This window comes from Dermochelys coriacea, chromosome 14 (assembly GCF_009764565.3).
Source record: "Dermochelys coriacea isolate rDerCor1 chromosome 14, rDerCor1.pri.v4, whole genome shotgun sequence".
Lineage (NCBI taxonomy): Eukaryota > Metazoa > Chordata > Testudines > Dermochelyidae > Dermochelys > Dermochelys coriacea.
In genome coordinates, this window is record NC_050081.1 from 39151577 (window position 1) to 39170187 (window position 18611).

Here is an 18611-nt window from a genome sequence, read left to right on the forward strand (position 1 = left end):
GACCTGGATGAGATAGGAAATGGCTCACTGGGACCATGAGGCCCTCGGTAATTCCTAGCCAGAGGGGATCTGTAGAGAGGATTAGCAAGGACAAGGTGCAGGGAACCCCAAGGGCCGTCCCCAGGACACAGCTGGCTCCTGTTCCTGGAAAGGAGAGATGGGGACAGAAAGATTGATGGGGCATGTGTGGAAAAAGGACCCCACTTTTCGGGATTCCCTGCAGCCATCCCACCTCCACGGAGGGGTTGGCCCAGAGCGATCAACACAAACCTCAGTGAGAGTTGAGCTCAGATGAGAGGAAAGAAGGGGAAGGAAGAACAAATGAGAGAGAAAGAGAAGTGGGTGAACCAAAGTCACCAACATCAATGGAAAGATCCCCGTTGACACCTATCCATCCCCAACCATTCCTCCGTCCGTTCCTGTACGCACCGATCCATCCCATACATATCTACCCACCCTTCCGTCTGTCCATCCAGCCATCCACCCCCATACATATCTTCCCACCTGCCCATCCATCCAGCCATCCCCATACAAATCCATTCCTCTATCTACCCATCGATGACCATCCCCTTCATCCCTCCATCCACCACTGTAGAAACCCATTCATGTACTTATCTGTTCATCCGTTTCCATACACATCATTCCAGTCACTCAACCTGTCCCATGCACACTGATCCAGCTGTCTGTCTGTCTATCCATCCAGCCATCCAGCCATCCGTCACCCCCGTGCCTATGCACTCTCCTCTCTATCCATTGAATGGCCAATAAACTGGTAGTGGAGGCAGGAGGCTTGGAAGCATCTTCTTGGGAACATCCTGGTCCAGTGTTCGGCGTCCACGTCACACTGGAAAGCAAAGGGGGTCGAAGGGGAGGGAGCTGCACCCCCAGAGCAGCCGCTGACCTGTGACGGTGTCGGTGGAGACGGGGCCGAGGCGCTTGCGGCCAGAGATGCCGTAGAGGTTGAACTTGTATCTGTGAGAAGGGGCCAGGTTGGCGACGGTGACGGTGCGAGATCCCCCATCCATGGGCAGCGCCTGGGGGTTGCCCTCCGCGTCCTTGTACTGGAGGAGGAAAGAGTCGAAGTCCCCGGCCTGGACGGTCCAGGAGAGCAGGGCAGAGTCGTGGGTGATGTTGGAGGCCGAGAGCTCCCCCAGGCTGGGCTGGGGGGTGGGTTCCTCCTCCCTCGGCGCCGCGGCTGGAACAAAGAGGTGGATAAGGGCATGGCTGGGGAAGAAGGCGGCTCACCAGGTCCTTGTGGGGCCAGGTTGGTCCTAGCCAAGGGGATCAGCAAAGAAGATTAGTGAGATGAGGGTGCAGAGAGCCCTAGAGACCAGTCCCAGGACACAGCTGGATCCTGCTGCTGGGAAGAAGAGCTGGAGACAGACAGATGAACGGGGCATCTCTGCAAAGAGGATCCCACATCCCTTGGTTCCCTGAAGCCACCCCACCTCCATGGAGGGGTCGACCCAGAACAACCAGCACAAACCTCGGTGAGAGCTGAGCTCAGACGGGAGGAGAGAGGGGGAAGGAAGAACAAATGAGAGAGAAAGAGAAAGGGATGAACGAAAGCCAACAACATCAATGGAAAGATCCCCATTCACACCCATCCATCCCCAACCACTCCTCCATCCATCCCTGTACACACCCATCCATCCACCTGTCCATGCATGCATCACCACAACCAACCCAGCCCTTGTGGCTGCTGGAACTACCTGGCGGAAGGGTTACACATACACATCTACCCGTGCTTCCCCCAAAACCCCCGTCCAGCCCCATACATATCTACTCACCCTTCCATCTGTCCATCCCTCCATCCACCCCCATACATATCCTACCCACCCTTCCGTCTGTCCGCCCACCCATTCATCCCCATGTATATATACACACCCATCCATCCATCCATCTACCCCCATACATCTCTACCCACCCTTCCGTCTGTCTGTCCATCCATCCATCCCCATACATATCTGCCCACCTGCCCATCCATCCAGCCATCCGCATACAAATCCATTCCTCTCTCTATCCATCAATGACCATCTCCTCCATCCCTCCATCCACCCCTGTAGATACCCATTCATGTACTTATCTGTTCATCCATCTGTTTCCATACACATCATTCCAGTCACTCAACCTGTCCCATGCACACTGATCCAGCTGTCTGTCTGTCTATCCATCCAGCCATCCATCCGTCACCCCCGTGCCTATCCACTCTCCTCTCTATCCATTGAATGGCTGGTAATCTGGTAGTGGAGGCAGGAGGCTTGGAAGCATCTTCTTGGGAACGTCCTGGCCCAGTGTTCAGCGTCTACGTCACACTGGAAAGCAAAGGGGGCCAAAGGGGATGGAGCTGCGCACCCGGAGCAGCCGCTGACCTGTGACGGTGTTGGTGGAGACGGGGCCGAGACGCTTGCGGCCAGAGATGCCATAAAGGTTGAACTTGTATCTGCGGGAGGGGGCCAGTTTGGCGACGGTGACAGTGCGGGATCCCCCATCCACGGGCAGCGCCTGGGGGTTGCCTTGCGTGTCCTTGTACTGGAGGAGGAAAGAGTCGAAGTCCCCGGCCTGGACGGTCCAGGAGAGCAGGGCGGAGTCGTGGGTGACGTTGGAGGCCGAGAGCTCCCCCAGGCTGGGCTGGGGGGTGGGTTCCTCCTCCCTCGGCGCCGCGGCTGGAACAAAGAGGTGGATAAGGGCATGGCTGGGGAAGAAGGCAGCTCACCAGGTCCTTGTGGGGCCGGGTTGTTCCTAGCCAAAGGGGATCAGCGGAGAAGATTAGTGGGACGAGGGTGCAGGGAGCCCTAGAGACCAGTCCCAGGACACAGCTGGATCCTGCTGCTGGGAAGAGGAGCTGGGGACAGACAGATGGACAGGGCATCTCTGCAAAGAGGATCCCACATCCCTCGGTTCTCTGCAGCCACCCCGCCTCCATGGAGGGGTCGGCCCAGATCAACCGGCACAAACCTCGGTGAGAACTGAGCTCAGACGGGAGGAGAGAGGGGGAAGGAAGAACAAATGAGAGAGAAAGAGAAGGGGGTGAACCAAAGCCACCAACATCAATGGAAAGATCCCCATTCACACCCATCCATCCCCAACCACTCCTCCATCCATCCCTGTACGCACCCATCCATCCACCCGTCCATGCATGCATCACCACAACCAACCCAGCCCTCGTGGCTGCTGGAAGTACCTGGCAGAAGGGTTACACATACACATCTACCCGTGCTTCCCCCAAAACCCCCATCCAGCCCCATACATATCTACTCACCCTTCCATCTGTCCATCCCTCCATCCACCCCCATACATATCTACCCACCCTTCCGTCCCTCTATGCATCCTCCCTATCAATCCCCATACATATCTACCTACCCTTCCTTCTGTCCCGCCATCCATCCTCCCCCATATATATCTACTCACCCTTCCTTCCATCCCTCCATCCATCCTCCCCCATACATATCTACCCACCCTGCCTTCTGTCCCTCCATCCATCCTCCCCCATACATATGTACCCAACCTTCCGTCCATCCTCCCCCACACATATATACCCACCCTTTCTTCCATCCCTCCATTCATCCTCCCCCATACATATTTACCCACCCTTCCATCTGTCCATCCATCCCATCCAATACATATGTACCACTCTTCCGTCCATCCATCCATCCATCCATCCACATCTATACATATAAACCCACATTTCCGTCCATCCATCTATCCACTCCCATACATATCTACTCACCCTTCTGTCCATCCGTCCCTCCATCCATCCCCATACATATCTACCCACCCTTCCCTCTGTGCGTCCATCCATCCCCTCCAATAGATATGTACCCACCCTTCAATCCATCTATCCATCCACATCCATACATATGTACCCACCCTTCTGTCCTTCCATCCCCTCCATCCACCCCATCCATATGTATCCACCCTTCCATCAGTCCATCCACCTATCCCCACTCCTTTATCTATCCATCGATGGCCATCTCCTCCATCCCTCCATCCACCCCTGTAGACATCCATTCATGTACTTATCTGCCCATCCATCTGTTCCCATACACATCATTCTATTTGCTCAACCTGTCCAATGCATATTGATCCAGCTGTCTGTCTGTCTATCCCTATCTACTCTCTTCTCTCTATCCATTGAATGGCCAGCAATCTAGTTATGGATGGACGGATGGCTGGACGGACAGATGGACTTGTGGATGGACGGATGGATGGACAGGTGGATGAATGGATGGATGGACAGGTGGATGGAGGGACAGACGGATGTTCTCGTCCCTCCACGCTGCTTCCACACTCCAGTCCTTGCTGCTTTCCCTCCTTATCTTGTCCTCCTCTCTCATTTCCTTGGAAGCATCTTCTTGGGAAGGTCCCAGCCCAGTGGTCAGGGTCCCCACCACACTGCAAAGCAAAAGGGGCACGAGGGGAAGGGGCTGGTGCCCCGGGTCCAGCCACTGACCTGTGACAGTGTCAGTGGAGACGGGGCCGAGGCGCTTGCGGCCAGAGATGCCGTAGAGGTTGAACTTGTATCGGCGGGAAGGGGCCAGGTTGGCGACGGTGACCGTGCGGGATCCCCCGTCCACGGGCAGCGCCTGGGGTTTGCCCTCCGCATCCTTGTACTGGAGGAGGAAGGAGTCGAAGTCCCCGGCCTGGACAGTCCAGGAGAGCAGGGTGGAGTCGTGGGTGACGTCAGAGGCCGAGAGCTCTCCCAGGCTGAGCTGGGGGGCAGGTTCTGCTGGTGCTGGCAGGGAGAGGGCAGGAGGGATGGTCCCATCAGTTCTGGGTCAGGGTGGGGCCAAGGGTGTAGGGTGGGGGAAGGGTAGCGGAGATGCCGTGGGGGGTGGTATTGCACCGAAACATCCCCAGGGTCTGAGGTCGGGAGGAAGGGGGAAGTGGGGTGGGATCGCTGCATGTATCTGCCCCTCGTCTGTTTGCCATCTTTCCCATGCCATCGCTTTGGTTCTCTCCCTCCCATTGCTGCCGTGAGTGACTCGTCCCTTTTCCTTTCTCCCTGCCACACTCTCCACTGCGCCTTGCTTCCTGTCCCGGCCCGTCTCTCCCTCAGCCTCCTGCCGTTCCCGGCCACGCTCCCTTGTCGCTGTCTCCTTCTTCCTCTCCTCCATGCTGTCAGCCAGGTCTCTCCTTTTCTTCAGCACATTTCTCTTTAGTCTGTCGAGTTTCCTACTGTCACCGTTGCCCGCAGTCACCCCCCGCGCCCTTCACTTGTTTCCCTTCTTCTATTTCTTTCCTTTGTCCCTTTCTTCATTTCACCCTCTGCCCATCGGCACACACCTCCCTTTCTCTGCCACCTTCTTTCTGTTTTCCTACGGGGGCCGCTCCTTGCTCCCTCCTTGCCTCATTGAAGGGGAGCGGGGGCTGGTGGGTTAGAGCAGGCGGGCTGGGAGCCAGGATTCCTGGGTTCTCTGCCCGGCTCTGGGACAGGAGTGGGGGCTGGTGGGTTAGAGCAGGAGGGCTGGGAGCCAGGACTCCTGGGTTCTCTCTGAGCTCAGGGACAGGAATTGGGGCTGGTGGGTTAGAGCACGAGGGCTGGGAGCCAGGACTCCTGGGTTCTCTGCCCGGCTCTGGGAGGGGAGTGGGGGCTAGTAGGTTAGAGCAGGGGGGCTGGGAGCCAGGACTCCTGGGCACTGCCCCCAAACACTGTGGAAGGAGAGCAGGCTGGTGGGCAAGTACCGAGTTAGGACTTAGAGTGGGCAGGGCAGAGAGCAAGGGGCAGTTTTCGCTGCCCCGGCTGCAGGGAGCTGAGGCATGAGCCGTGCAGGGGCTGGCGGTACCTGTCCAGACTCTGGCTCGGAGCGGTGGTGAGAGCTGGCCACGGTGCACCCCATACAGCGTGACATTGTACTCGGCGCCAGGCTGCAACCCCCCGACGCGGGTCGCCCGCTGGTCTGCCGGCACCTCGGCCTCCCAGGGCCCCATGCGCCCGGACGCATCTTCATAGCGCAGCAGGAAGGACTGGAACAGGCCCTTCCGCGCCCTCCACTGCAGCCCAAACCCATCACTGGTCACGTTCCGGACCCCCAGGACCCCCAACTCGTTTGGCCCGGGGCCCCTGCCAAGGGGTGCTGCAAGAGAGAGAGCGTGTACCACGGTCAGGGGGCCTGGGCTCTCTGGGAGGGGCAGGAAGGGGAGTCAGACGGTTAGAGCAGAGGGGGCTGGGAGCCAGGACTCCTGGATTCATTCCCTGGCCCTGAGAGGGGACTGGGGGCTAGTGGGTAGAGCAGGGTGGGGAGGGGGACCTAGGAGCCAGGACTCCTGGGTTCTCCAAGGCATCCATATAGCCCTGCAAAGATTCGCTGTAAGGACGAGGTGAAGGATCCCGCAGAAGAGGGCTGGCTAGAGTAAGGGGCGGGGGTGTTACCTGTCCACACGCTGGTGGTGATGGGCTCTGAGATGGTCCCGTCAGGTGCCACCCCCCGCAGCTCCACCTCGTACTCGGTGCCGGGGCTCAGCTGGGTGACGATCACACTCCTCTTTCCCCCAGGCACCTGGGTCTGCCCGGGGGGCACCACAGAGCCGGGCTCCCGGTACCGCAGCAAGAAGTGCTGGAAGGGGCCAGTCGTGGCCGTCCAGGTGACGCGGAACCGGTCGGGGGAGACGTCTGTCACGGCCAGGTCCCCTGGAGGTGGCCCAGGGCGGGAGAGGCTGGACATGGGGGTCTCTGGGGGCTGCTCGGTGCCGGATGCCTCTGGAGCTGGGGGGGCATGAAAGGGTGAAAGGGCGCCCCCCAGAGGGGAAAGACCCCGTGCCCCATTCCCCGCCCCCCTGAGCCAGCCAGTTCCCGCCCTGGGGCCAGATGGGAGCCGGCGTCCCCCAGAAGGGGACAGACCCCGTGCCCCATTCCCCGCCCCCCTGAGCCAGCCAGTCCTTGCCCTGGGGCCACATGGGAGCCGGCATCCCCCAGAAGGGGACAGACCCCGTGCCCCATTCCCCACCCCCCTGAGCCAGCCAGTCCTTGCCCTGGGGCCACATGTGAGCCGGCATCCCCCAGAAGGGGACAGACCCCGTGCCCCATTCCCCACCCCCCTGAGGCAGCCAGTCCTCCCCCTGGGGGCAGATGGGAGTCGGCACCCCTTAGAGGGGACAGGCCCCGTGCCCCATTGAGTCCGTGGCGTGAGGCCGGTAGCGGGTGGAAGCCAAACCAGCTGCAGGAGAAAGGGTGGGGTTAATGCCGGAGGAGAGAGAGGGCGGGAAGGGGATGGAGGAAGGGGAGGGTGGAGTCGACCCGTCCGATGGCCATGCCAGGCCTGTGGGCAGCAGCCAGCAGCCTGCGGGAGAGAGGAGGGCAGAACCGAGGGGGTTAGCGCCAGCGGGTGGCATCGGTTAACAGCCAAGGCGGGCGCATGGCCGGCACCGTGGCCGGTGAGGTTACTGAGCCAGAGCAGTGAGCCCCCGCGTCGGACCCCCCGCCCCAGCACTACCTGTGGAGGTGACAAAGGAGTAAGACTTGGACAGCCGCCCCTGGACCAGGCCGTGGATCTCCACCTGGTAGGTGGTGCCGGGCATCAGGCCGTGGAGGCGAATCGCCCTGGCGTCACCGGGAACCGCCAGCTCCCCCACTCCTCCTCCGTCGCCCACCCGCCAGTAGCGGACCACCATGCGCTCCGCGTGGCCACGCATGCCCTCCAGCGAGACCACAATGGCGCCAGGGGAGCGGGCCACCACCACCGGCTTGGCGTGGCCCCTGGGCCCTGTGTCCAAGCCGGGGGAGCCCTCTGAGAATATGCTGCCCACCTCCCCAACTTTCTGGAATTGGCCAGGGGGCCCTGTGGGCTGCTCCATGGGGTACCCTGGAGTGGGTGCCATGGCCCCGAGCTCCTTCGAATGCTGGCCCAGCCCCACGTAGACCATCTCCTGTTCCTCCAGGGACTTCCTCTGCACCAGGTAGTGGTAGATGACCTTGGCCACGGTGGCGATGGTTTGGTTGCCGCGGAGCGGGTAGCGTGTGGCGCGGAGGTAGCTCTCCAGGCGCTGAAGCAGGGTCCCGTTGTACCGGGACAGCTTGGCCGTGAGGTTCTGCGTCATGGTCCGGAAGAAGAGCTGGCTGGGGACCGAGGAGGCGTTGGCTGGGGTGGGCCGGGGGCCCGGCTTCCCCACGGGGCCAGGCGGCCGGAGACGGGGCACTGGGGGGCGCGTGGGCTCTGGGTGCGGCCGGCCAGGCAGGGGCAGGGTGGGCATCGGTGCTGCCAGGAGCAAATATTGGTGCAATTAGGGGATCCCATTCCCTGCCCCCCTGAGCCAGCCAGTCCCCCGCCCTGGGATGGATCAGAGCCGGTGCGCCCTGGAGGGGAAAGGCCCGTGACCCATTCCTCACCCCCCCTGAGCCAGCCAGTCCCTGCCCTTGGAGGGGAAATTCCCCGTCCGGTGCCTGTGAGCTAGCTGCGAAGAGGAGAGAAGGGAAGAGAACTGGGTTAGTCCGACCCCCCCATTGCCGCTTGGCTCCGTGACCTGCGGATCCTAAATGGAGGGGTAGACGGGTGGTGAGTGGGGGGGGGTGGAGGGGCAGGCGCTGGCTCCGACCGGGCTCCCGGGCAGCCCTGCTCTGAACAAATCACTCGCTGTGGGAGAGAGGGAAAGAAAAACCTGGAGCAGAAGAGTGGGGAGAAGAGAAGGAGAAACGTCTGGCTCCCTTATAGACACACGGACGGACAGACGATGGACGATTGGATGGATGGAGGGACGGACAGGTGAATGAACGGTTGGATGGACGGATGGAGGGACGGACGGATGGGTGGGTGGATGGATGGACGAATTGACAGATGGACGGATGGACGGACAGACGCTCTCGTCTGTCCGCGCTGCTCCCACACTCCAGTCCTTGCTGCTTTCCCTCCTTCACTCGTCCTCCTCTCTCATTTCCTTCTTTCCCTTCTCTGTCCCCTCTCCCCATCCCCTGCCCCTCTCCCTGGGCCCGTGGGACCCACCGGTGCTGGCGCTGGCGCTGGCGGGAGGGCTCTGCTCTGGGCCGCGGTGGGCAGTCAGGGTGAGGGTGTACAGGGTGGTGCTGCGGAGGCCGGTCAGGGTGAGGGTGGTGCGGTCGGGGGGCAGGACCAGGCGGGTGGGGGGCTCGGTGCTGTCCCGCCCCGCCGGGCCATAGCGCAGGGTGTATCTGTCGGGCCCGGCGGCCGGGGGCTCCCAGCGCAGGCTCAGCGAGGTGGCCGTGGCCCCCGTGGGGCGCAGGTCGCGGGGCGCATCAATCCCTGGAGGGGGAGAGGGGTGAGAGTGGGGAAGGGGAGCCCCCTCCCCAGAGAACCCCCCTGCCTCCTAAACTTCCCCCCAGCATCCCCTCCCCCCACTGTGCCCCCAGTCCAGAGAATCCCCCTCCATACTGCCCCCTCCCCCCACTGGGCCCCCATCCCAAAGAGCCCCCCACTGACACCTTCCCTGGGCTCCCATCACAGCCCCCAAACCTCCTGCCCCCCAGAGCTCCCCCCAACAGCCGCCCAGCTGTGTCCCTCCCACCACATACGGGTGCGGACGCTCTGGGTGGCGGGGGGCCCGAGGCGCTGGTCCCGCTGGGCTCGGACGGTGACGCTGAACTCCTGGCCTGGGTCCAGCCCCGAGCGCTCGAAGGACGTGGCCGAGCCAGGCAGCTGCAGGGACTCGGCGCCCTCGGGGTCCCCCTGGGGGGAGAGAGAAAGGGGGGGTCAGGGGCTGGGGGATGCAGCCCCCCCGCCCTCTCAGGCACCTCCCCCCTCCCAGGACCCCAAACCAGTGTCATGGCGCTGCTGGGGGTCAGATGGGTCAGGGGATGGGGGTCTCCCCAGCACCCCCACCCCATGCACCCCCACCCCCTCTTCCCACCTTCCTTCCAATGCCCCCTCCCAGAAGTGAGGCTCCCCAGGGAGGGGGCTGGGGGGGTCACACGCCCTCCTCCCCCACTGACATCCCCTGCTCTCCAGGGCCCAGATCCGGGACCAGCTCCCCTGCAGTGGGGGGAGGGGATGATTGACACCCCTCCTGGGACCCCATTACCGTGGGAACGAGGTGAATTTCATATCCATCCACATGGATCTTGGGGCGAGTCCATTGCAGGCGGAAGGAGCCCTCGTCCCGGTGCCCCACACGTAGCGTCACGGCCGGGATCTCTGCAGGGGGAAAGGGGTGAGTGCCCCGAACCCCCTTCCCTGTCCCCAGCCAGCCAGACTCCCACCCTGGGGCTGGCGCCCCCTAGAGGGGACAGGCCCTGTGTCCCAGGCCCCTGCCCCCCAGACAGCTGCCCCCTGCCCCTGCCCCATAGAGGGAAAAGGCCCTGTCTGCTGGTCCACACCCAGGGTCTCCCCTCTCCATCCAGCCACGGTCTTTGATCTCTGTCCCGTCCTGGGCGGGGATGGAAAGCAAACACCTTGGGGAACAAGCATGGCTCAGATCCCTGCCCCCCCCGGCACCGCGCCCCCCCGGCCGGGATGAATGGGGCCGATTCTACGGGGGAACCGGAGCCGGAGGGGGCGCGCTGCCAAGGCTGATCTTGGCCTGCCCGGCTGTGGGATGGGCAGCTCCTAACAGGGGGTCTCTGTGCCCTGAGACGGGACGTCCCGGGCAAGGGGGCACCAGCTGCCATATAGATCTGGGGAGAGCTCCCCCCACACCTTGGCCATGGGTCAGGAGAGGATTAAGCAGCACAAAGGCCCTTCAGCTCGGTGCCCAGTGCTGCCCCACATGGGGGGCAGGGCAAGGACAGGGCCCCCACACCCCGCCTCAGGGATGGATGCCCAGGGATGTGGGGAGCAGGCACAGAGGGGGATTGTGAGTAAGGGGTGGGGCACAGAGGGGGATGGTGGGTTCAGGAGTATGGCACAGAGGGGGATTGTGGGTAGGGCGGTTGGGGTGGCCCAGGGCATTATGGGTAGGGTGGCTGCGATGGCCCAAGGCACTGTGGGTAGGGTGGCTGTGATGGCCCAGGGCATTGTGGGTAGGGTGGCCGGGGCGGCCCAGGGCATTGTGGGTAGGGCGGTTGGGGCGATTCGGGTAGCCCAGGACATTGTGGGTAGGCGTGTTGGGGCGGCCCAGGGCATTGTGGGTAGCGCGGTTGGGGCGGCCCAGGGCATTGTGGGTAGGGTGGCCGGGGCGGCCCAGGGTATTGTGGGTAGGGTGGTTGGGGCGATTCGGGTAGCCCAGGACATTGTGGGTAGCGCGGTTGGGGCGGCCCAGGGCATTGTGGGTAGGGTGGCCGGGGCGGCCCAGGGCATTGTGGGTAGGGTGGTTGGGGCGATTCGGGTAGCCCAGGACATTGTGGGTAGCGCGGTTGGGGCGGCCCAGGGCATTGTGGGTAGGGTGGCCGTACCCATGGTGCAGTCCTCGCCAGCGTAGCCCTCCTGGCAGTGGCACTCCCCGAGCCGGCACTCCCCGTGCCCCCCGCAGTCCCCGGGGCAGGCGGGCTGGCTGCAGTCGGGCCCGGCGTAGCCGCGGCGGCAGGCGCAAGCCCCGTTCTTCAGGCAGCGCCCACGCCCGCTGCAGTCGCCGGGGCAGCCCCGGGTGCTGCAGTCTGGGCCGGCATAGCCGGGTCTGCAGACGCAGCGCCCGTCCTGGCAGCGCCCGTGCCCGTGGCAGTCGCCGGGGCAGTCGGGCATCTCGCAGGCCGGCCCCGAGTAGCCGGGGAAGCAGACGCAGCGCCCGCCCTCGCAGCGGCCCTGGTCGTTGCAGTCGTCGGCGCAGACGGGCGTCTCGCAGCGGGCGCCGGCAAAGCCGGAGGGGCAGACGCAGCGCCCGGCCACGCACTCGCCCCGGCCCCCGCAGCCCCCCGGGCACTGCGGCTCCGCGCAGGTGGGGCCGCCCCAGCCCGGCTGGCACACGCAGCCGCAGGTGGCCAGGTTGAAGGTGCCGTGCCGGCTGCAGAGGCTCTGGGTGTCCGTCTGGCCTGCGGCGGGGAGGGAGGGAAGGAGACGCGGCTGGGGTGAAACTGCAACCCGCCTGCTGCCCACTGGGGGGCGCTGCCTGCCTGCCTCGGCCCCGCCCCTCAGCATCTTCCTTGCTCCACCCCTTTTTGACGCCCTCCCTGCTCCTTTGGCCCCACCTCCCTCTGTTGCCCCTCCCACTGCTCCACTCCTCTCCAGGTCCCCACCCCTTTCTATGGCCCCGCCCCATCCCACAGTGGCCCTGCCCCTTTTGGACACCCGACCCCCTCCTCTGACTCCGCCCAATATCCCTCCCTCCCTGCCTCTTCCCCCTGCTCCTCCTTGTGTCCCCACCCCCTCCCCATGCCCCCCCTCCTGATGGCCGCACCCCCTTCCCATCAGCCCCTCCCTCCTGGTGTCCCTGCGCTTGCCCCCTTCTCCATCACCCCGCCCCCCCATATCCTCCATCAGCCCCCCAACCTCACCTGTGCCGGCCTGGGCGGTGGCGGAGGAGGGGCAGCAGCCCTTGGCCCCACACTGCTCCTGCAGGGCCTGGACCTGGGTCTCTAGGGCCTGCAGCCGGCTCAGTGCCTCCCGCAGGGCCCCGCCGTCGCCCCCCCCCTCGCAGTCGCAGGCCGGGGGGGGCAGGTTGATGCGGTGGGTGAAGACCACCTTCTCGTCCCCCTCCAGCGTGTGCTCGTAGAGCCGGGGGGGCTGCTGCTGGCTTGGGGGGGCCAGCACCTCCTGTGGGGACTCGGGCCCTGCCCCCCTGGCCCCCTCAGCCGCCCCACGGCGGATACTGTAGATGTGGGAGAAGACGGTGGCGTTGGCGGGGGCCTGGCGGGGGTGGGGGGCCAGGAGCCCTGTGCCCGGGGGGGGAGGCGCCCCCTGCACCAGCAGCAGGAGCAACAGCAGGAGCCAGGGCCCCATGGCGCAGCTGGAGGGGGCGCAGACCTGTGGGGGAGGGGCAGGCAGTTAGTGACGGGGGCACAGAGACCCCCCCCCAGGGACCCCCCCAAGGCCCTCCCCAAGACCCTTCTTCTGTAGCGCCCAATTCAGACTCCGGCCAGAAACCAACTTCACAGCCCCAGGAGCCAAAGGGGGAGAAAAAAACAAATCGCAACCAAACCGCAACCCAAATCCAGTCCTGGGACCCCCATCACCGAGACAGGCCCCCCCACTCCAACTCACATGCCCCGGGACCCCCAGCACCAAGACAGGGTCCCCGTCCCACCCCACCTGTGATCTGGAGGCAGGGGCAGGATCCGGTGCTGGGACCCCAGGTCGGCCAGCCAGAGCTGCATGGCTGTGGGGCAGGTGTGGGGAGCCCAACGCCCCCTGGTGCCGGCTCCCGCGACAAAAACCTGGATTCATGCTGCAAAAATGTGTCTGGAGCCGGCGGGGGAGACCGGTCCAAGAGCCGGAGCTTGGCAGGGAGCCGGGAGCGAGAGTGTGACGCAGCAGGGAGGGGGAGTGTTGACCTGGGAATGTGGCAGGGGGGTTTCACAGGGGATGGGAGACCTGAGAGCCTGTCACCGGAGCCAGGAGGGGGACCGGGAGGTAACCCCTCTGCCCCGGAAAAGTGAACAAAGGCGGCAGGAGGGAGCCTGCTGGGGGGGTTTTGGTTTCAGTTTGGTGCTGGGTGGTGGAACGCAGGGAACCCCAGGGCTGGGGTCTAAGCTCCCGGCCCCCCAGAAGGACTTGACTGAGGGGTGCTGGTTGTACCCACAAGCTCTGTTGTAGACTGTGTTCCTATTGTCCAATAAACCTTCCCTTTTACTGGCTGGCTGAGAGTCACAGTGAATCCCAGAAAGAGGGGTGCAGGGCCCAGACTTCTCCACACTCCATGACAACTGGTGGTAGTGGTGGGATCTACTGCACCCCGTGAACGGCGCTTCCTGCAGTAAGTGACTGGGGAACAGTAAAACGAAGGGGGATTGATGGGGACCAGACGTGCTGAAGATTCAGAGAGAGACGGTTTCACGGGGCGGTTAACCCCTGGGAGTGTGTGACCAGAGAGAAGGACTTTTGCAGTAACAGGGTCCCCCGGGGGATTGCAGTGAGCGGTCCCAGGGGTGGAAGAGTCTGCAGCTCGACCCTGGCAAAGAGGTGGTGACCTCAAGAAGGACTGGCACCCCAGGGGTTCTCCCTGGACACCGTGGAAAGCTGCCCAGGCCTGCGAGTGGCCAGCAGGGAGATGTTTGCTAAACGCCTTAAGAGCGACCTGGGGGAGCTGTGCAGGCAGAGGGGGCTGCGCTTTGGGAGGTCCACCAAGGAACAGCTGATTGCCCAGTTGGAGGAGAAGGATGGCTTGGACAACCCGATCCCTGTCCCTGAGAGAAGCCCAGTGAATATCGAGAGCACTCTGACCCCGGCAGCCAGCAGGGGATCCTCCCAGCGGAGCTCCCCATCCCTGGAGTGGAGGCAGCTGGAATGGGAGAGGGAGATGAAAATGATGGAGCTGGAGGATCATGAAAAGCAACGTCAGCATGAGTGGGAGGAGAAGGAGAGGCACCGTCAACATGAACTGGAGCCGGCCAGGCTGAGGAGCAGTGGGGCCCCTACTGCGGTGAGTGAGGGGGGACCCAAGACTGCAAGGAGCTTTGATAAGTGCTTCCTGGCCCAGCGTAAGGAGGGGGAGGACATAGATGGCTTCCTGATGGCCTTTGAGAATACCTGCCAGATGCACAGAGTTGACCCTGCAGACAGGCTCCAGTTTCTCACCCCCTTACTGTGGTGTACAGCCGAATGACAGGGGCGGAGGCAGGGGACTACGAACTGTTCAAAAAGGGCCTGCTCCGTGAGTTTGGGCTGACTCCCGAGATGTACCGGAAAAGGTTCCAAAGTCAGCGTAAAACGCCTGAGGTCACATACCTACAACTGGTCAACCGAACGCAGGGATATGCCCACAAGTGGGCAGCTGGGGTCCAAGCTAAAGAGGACCTGCTTGACCTAATTGTACTGGAGCAACTGTATGAACAGTGCCCTTCCGACCTGAGGCTATGGTTGGTGGACAAAAAGCTGGAGAACCCACAGCATGCAGGGCATCTGGCTGACAAGTTTGTGAACAGTTAGTCCAGGGGTAGCAGGGAGGAGTCCCCAAAGAACAGGCCCCCCACGATGCAGAGAGAGAGTCACCATGGGACTTCCCAGTGGTGAAATATGGAGAACCCCCTCCCAAGGGGAACGCCTGGCATCAGGACCCTCTGACCCACTCGAGGGGACCAACGTGACCTGAGCTGCTATCACTGTGGCCAGAGAGGCCACATACGGGGCCCAGTGCCCCAGGCTCAGGGACAGACTGAGCAGACCCAACCTACCCAGGGTTAACTGGGTAGGGACCCAGCTGGACGAGGGGCAGACAACCCAGGCAAGGGGGGCTGCCAGCTTACCACCTGCTCAGGAGGGAAGAGTACCCCAGGCCAGCTCCTGTGGGGGGCTGGATGCTCCAGACTCGGGGTTCTCGGTTTACAGGGTGGATGCGGGGCTGTCCCTCCGGAGAGAGGGCCTTGTTCCCATGGGGGTGGATGGGAGGAAGGTCAATGGATACTGGGATACGGGCGCGGAGGTGACACTGGCCCAGCCCAAGGTGGTGGCCCCAGATCGGGTGGTGCCCAACACCTACCTGACCCTGACGGGGGTGGGTGGGACCCCATTCAAGGTGCCTGTGGCAAGGGTACACCTGAAATGGGGGGCCAAGGAGGGCCCCAAGGACGTGGGGGTGCACCACCATTTGCCCATTGAGGTTTTGATGGAGGGGACCTAGAGGACTGGCCAAGCAACCCCCAGACCGCCCTGGTTGTGACCCGTAGCCAGAGCCGGCGAGGGGCACTGCGCCCCGACCTTGGGGAGGGTACCACACCAGAGGCGCAGGACCCTACCCTGGCGGGGAGGGAGCGCCGAGGGGCACGGCTCAGAGAGGCTGTGGCCTCAGACCCAGCCAGTGAGAGGGAACCGGGCCCCATCCCTTCCCCAGCCGCTGAGTTCCAGGCCGAGTTGCAGAAAGATCCCTCCTGGCGGAAGCCCAGGGACCTGGCCGACCTCAGTGTGGGACGGACCATGAGGAGAGGTTGCCAGGAGAGGTTCCTGTGGGAGGAGGGGTTCCTGTACCGAGAATGGGCTCCCCCAGGGGAAGTGGAGTCCTGTGGGGTCAGGAGGCAGCTGGTGGTACCCCAGAAGTATCGCCGCAAGCTCCTGTACCTGGCCCATGACATTCCCCTCTCAGGGCACCAGGGAATCCGGGCACCCGGCAGAGGCTGCTACAGAACTTTTACTGGCCTGGGGTCTTTACCACTGTACGGCAGTATTGCCGATCCTGTGACCCCTGTCAGAGGGTGGGGAAGGCCCGGGACAAGGGGAAAGCGGCTTTGAGACCTTTGCCCATCATAGAGGAGCTTTCCAGAAGGGGGCCATGGACATAGCGGGGCCTCTCAGCAAGACGACCCGGTCGGGGAAGAAATACATCCTGGTGGTGGTAGATTTCACCAGCCGCTACCCCGAGGCAGAGCCCTGAGCTTCCACTGAAGCAGACACCGTGGCAGATGCGCTGCTGACCACTTTCAGCCGAGTGGGATTCCCAAGGAAATCTTGACAGACCAAGGGGCCAACTTCATGTTGGCCCTGCTCCAGTGCTTGTGGCAGAAATGTGGGGTCCGGCACAACTGGGCCTCAGCGTATCACCCCCAGTCCAATGGGCTGGTGGAGAGGTTCAATGGGATGCTAAAGATGATGCTGAAAACCTTTATGAACCAGCACCCGCAGGATTGGGACAAGTACTTACCTCACCTGCTGTTCGCGTACAGGGAGGTGCCCCAGGAGTCTACCGGGTTCTCGCCTTTCGAACTGTTATATGGCAGGAGGGTGAGGGGCCCCCTGGACCTGATGAGAGACGAATGGGAGGGGAAGGCCACTCCTGATGGAGAGTCAGTGGTGGACTATGTCCTGACCTCCCGAGAGAGACTTGCTGAACTCATGGGCCTGGCCACGGAGAATCTGGCCAGAGCCCAGAGGAAGCGGAAGGTCTGGTATGACCGCACGGCGCAGGCCTGCGCCTACGCCACCGGGGATCCGGTGATGGTTCTCATCCCCATGAGAAAGAACAAACCACAGGCCGCCTGGGAGGGCCCTTTCAAGGTTGTCAAGCAGCTAAATGAGATAAACTATGAGGTGGAGCTGTCGAACCGGGCGCACCACCGCCGGGTGTACGATGTGAATATGATGAAGCCATATTATGCCAGGGGGAATGTGGTGTTGGCCGTGTGTGGACATTGGGAGGAGCAGGGAGATGGCCCTTTAGTAGATCTATTCCCTGGAACCAGAGCTGGTTCCCCCCTGGAAACAATTCCCCCCTCGGATCAGCTCACCCCTGCCCAGCAAGCTGAGATCGGGGGGGTGCTGCATCCGTACCGACAGCTGTTTTCCAACCAGCCTGGACGCACTAATCTGACTGTCCACCGGGTACAGACAGGGTCGCGCCCGCCGATAAGATGCTCCCCCTTCCGCGTCACAAGGAAAACGGCTCAGGGCCTGGAAAGAGAGGTCCGGGACATGCTGGCTTTGGGGGTGATCCAGCCATCGGCCAGCCCTTGGGCCTCGCTGGTCGTGCTGGTCCCCAAAAAGGACGGGTCGATCCGGTTCTGTGTGGACTATCGGAAGCTCAATGCCATCACTGTATCTGATGCCTACCCCATGCCCAGGCCTGACGAGCTCCTAGACAAGCTGGGAGGAGCTCGATACCTCACCACCATGGACCTTACAAAGGGCTACTGGCAAGTGCCGCTGGATGCAGAAGCCCGGCTGAAATCGGCCTTTATCACCCCTCTGGGGCTCTGAGTTCCTGACCCTGCCTTTCAGCCTCAAGGGAGAGCCGGCCACCTTCCAGCGCCTGGTGGATCCGCTACTGAGGGGGATGGAGAGTTTTGCCGTGGCGTATATTGATGACATCTGTGTCTTTAGCCAGACCTGGGAGGACCATGTGTCCCAAGTTAGACAAGTGCTGGACCGACTCCAGGAGGCTGGGCTGACCATAAAAGCAGAGAAGTGCAAGGTGGGGATGGCTGAAGTATCCTACCTGGGCCATCGAGTGGGGAGCAGCCGCCTAAAGCCGGAACCAGCGAAGGTGGAGGTGATCAGAGACTGGCCCGCTCCCCACACCAAAAAGCAGGTCCAAGCCTTTATTGGGTTGGCAGGATACTACCAAAGGTTTGTGCCCCACTTTAGTGCCATAGCCACCCCCATCACCGAGCTATGCAAGAAGGGGAAGCCAGACAAGGTGGCCTGGACCGAGCCGTGCCAGGAGGCTTTCCGGGCACTGAAGGAGGCTCTGGTCAGTGGCCCAGTTCTGGCAAACCCAGACTTTGACAAGCCCTTTATGGCGTTCACCGACACCTCAGACATGGGACTGGGGGTGATGTTAATGCAAGAGGATGAAAAGGGGGAGAGACACCCCATCGTGTACCTGAGCAAGAAGTTGCTACCCCGGGAGCAACACTACGTGGCCATCGAGAAGGAGTGTCTGGCCATGGGGTGGGCCCTCAAGAAACTAGAGCCATATCTCTTCGAGCGACACTTCACCGTGTACCGACCACTCTCCCCGACCTGGCTGCACCAGATGAAAGGGCCCCACACTACAAGAAGGATGTGGATAAATTGGAAAGAGTACAGCGAAGGGCAACAAAAATGATTAGGGGTCTAGAGCACATGACTTATGAGGAGAGGCTGAGGGAGCTGGGATTGTTTAGTCTGCAGAAGAGAAGAATGAGGGGG

At 62.6% G+C, this 18611-nt stretch overlaps 1 protein-coding gene across 1 annotated transcript in view; it reads right to left on the reverse strand.

The window, feature by feature from the left end:
* Positions 1–12791, reverse strand: part of TNXB (tenascin XB) — a 59511-nt gene extending 46720 nt beyond the window's left edge. Inside the window, exons 1-11 of the mRNA XM_043497179.1 lie at positions 12332–12791; positions 11297–11869; positions 9988–10100; positions 9482–9635; positions 8937–9212; positions 7434–8195; positions 6374–6706; positions 5787–6077; positions 4454–4735; positions 2373–2666; positions 902–1195 (exon numbers count right to left, since the gene is read on the reverse strand). Of these exons, the coding sequence (XP_043353114.1) occupies positions 902–1195; positions 2373–2666; positions 4454–4735; positions 5787–6077; positions 6374–6706; positions 7434–8195; positions 8937–9212; positions 9482–9635; positions 9988–10100; positions 11297–11869; positions 12332–12776 (3817 nt within the window). The 5' untranslated portion in view covers positions 12777–12791. The remainder of the gene's footprint in view (positions 1–901; positions 1196–2372; positions 2667–4453; positions 4736–5786; positions 6078–6373; positions 6707–7433; positions 8196–8936; positions 9213–9481; positions 9636–9987; positions 10101–11296; positions 11870–12331) is intronic.
* Between the last annotated feature and the right edge of the window lie 5820 nt (positions 12792–18611).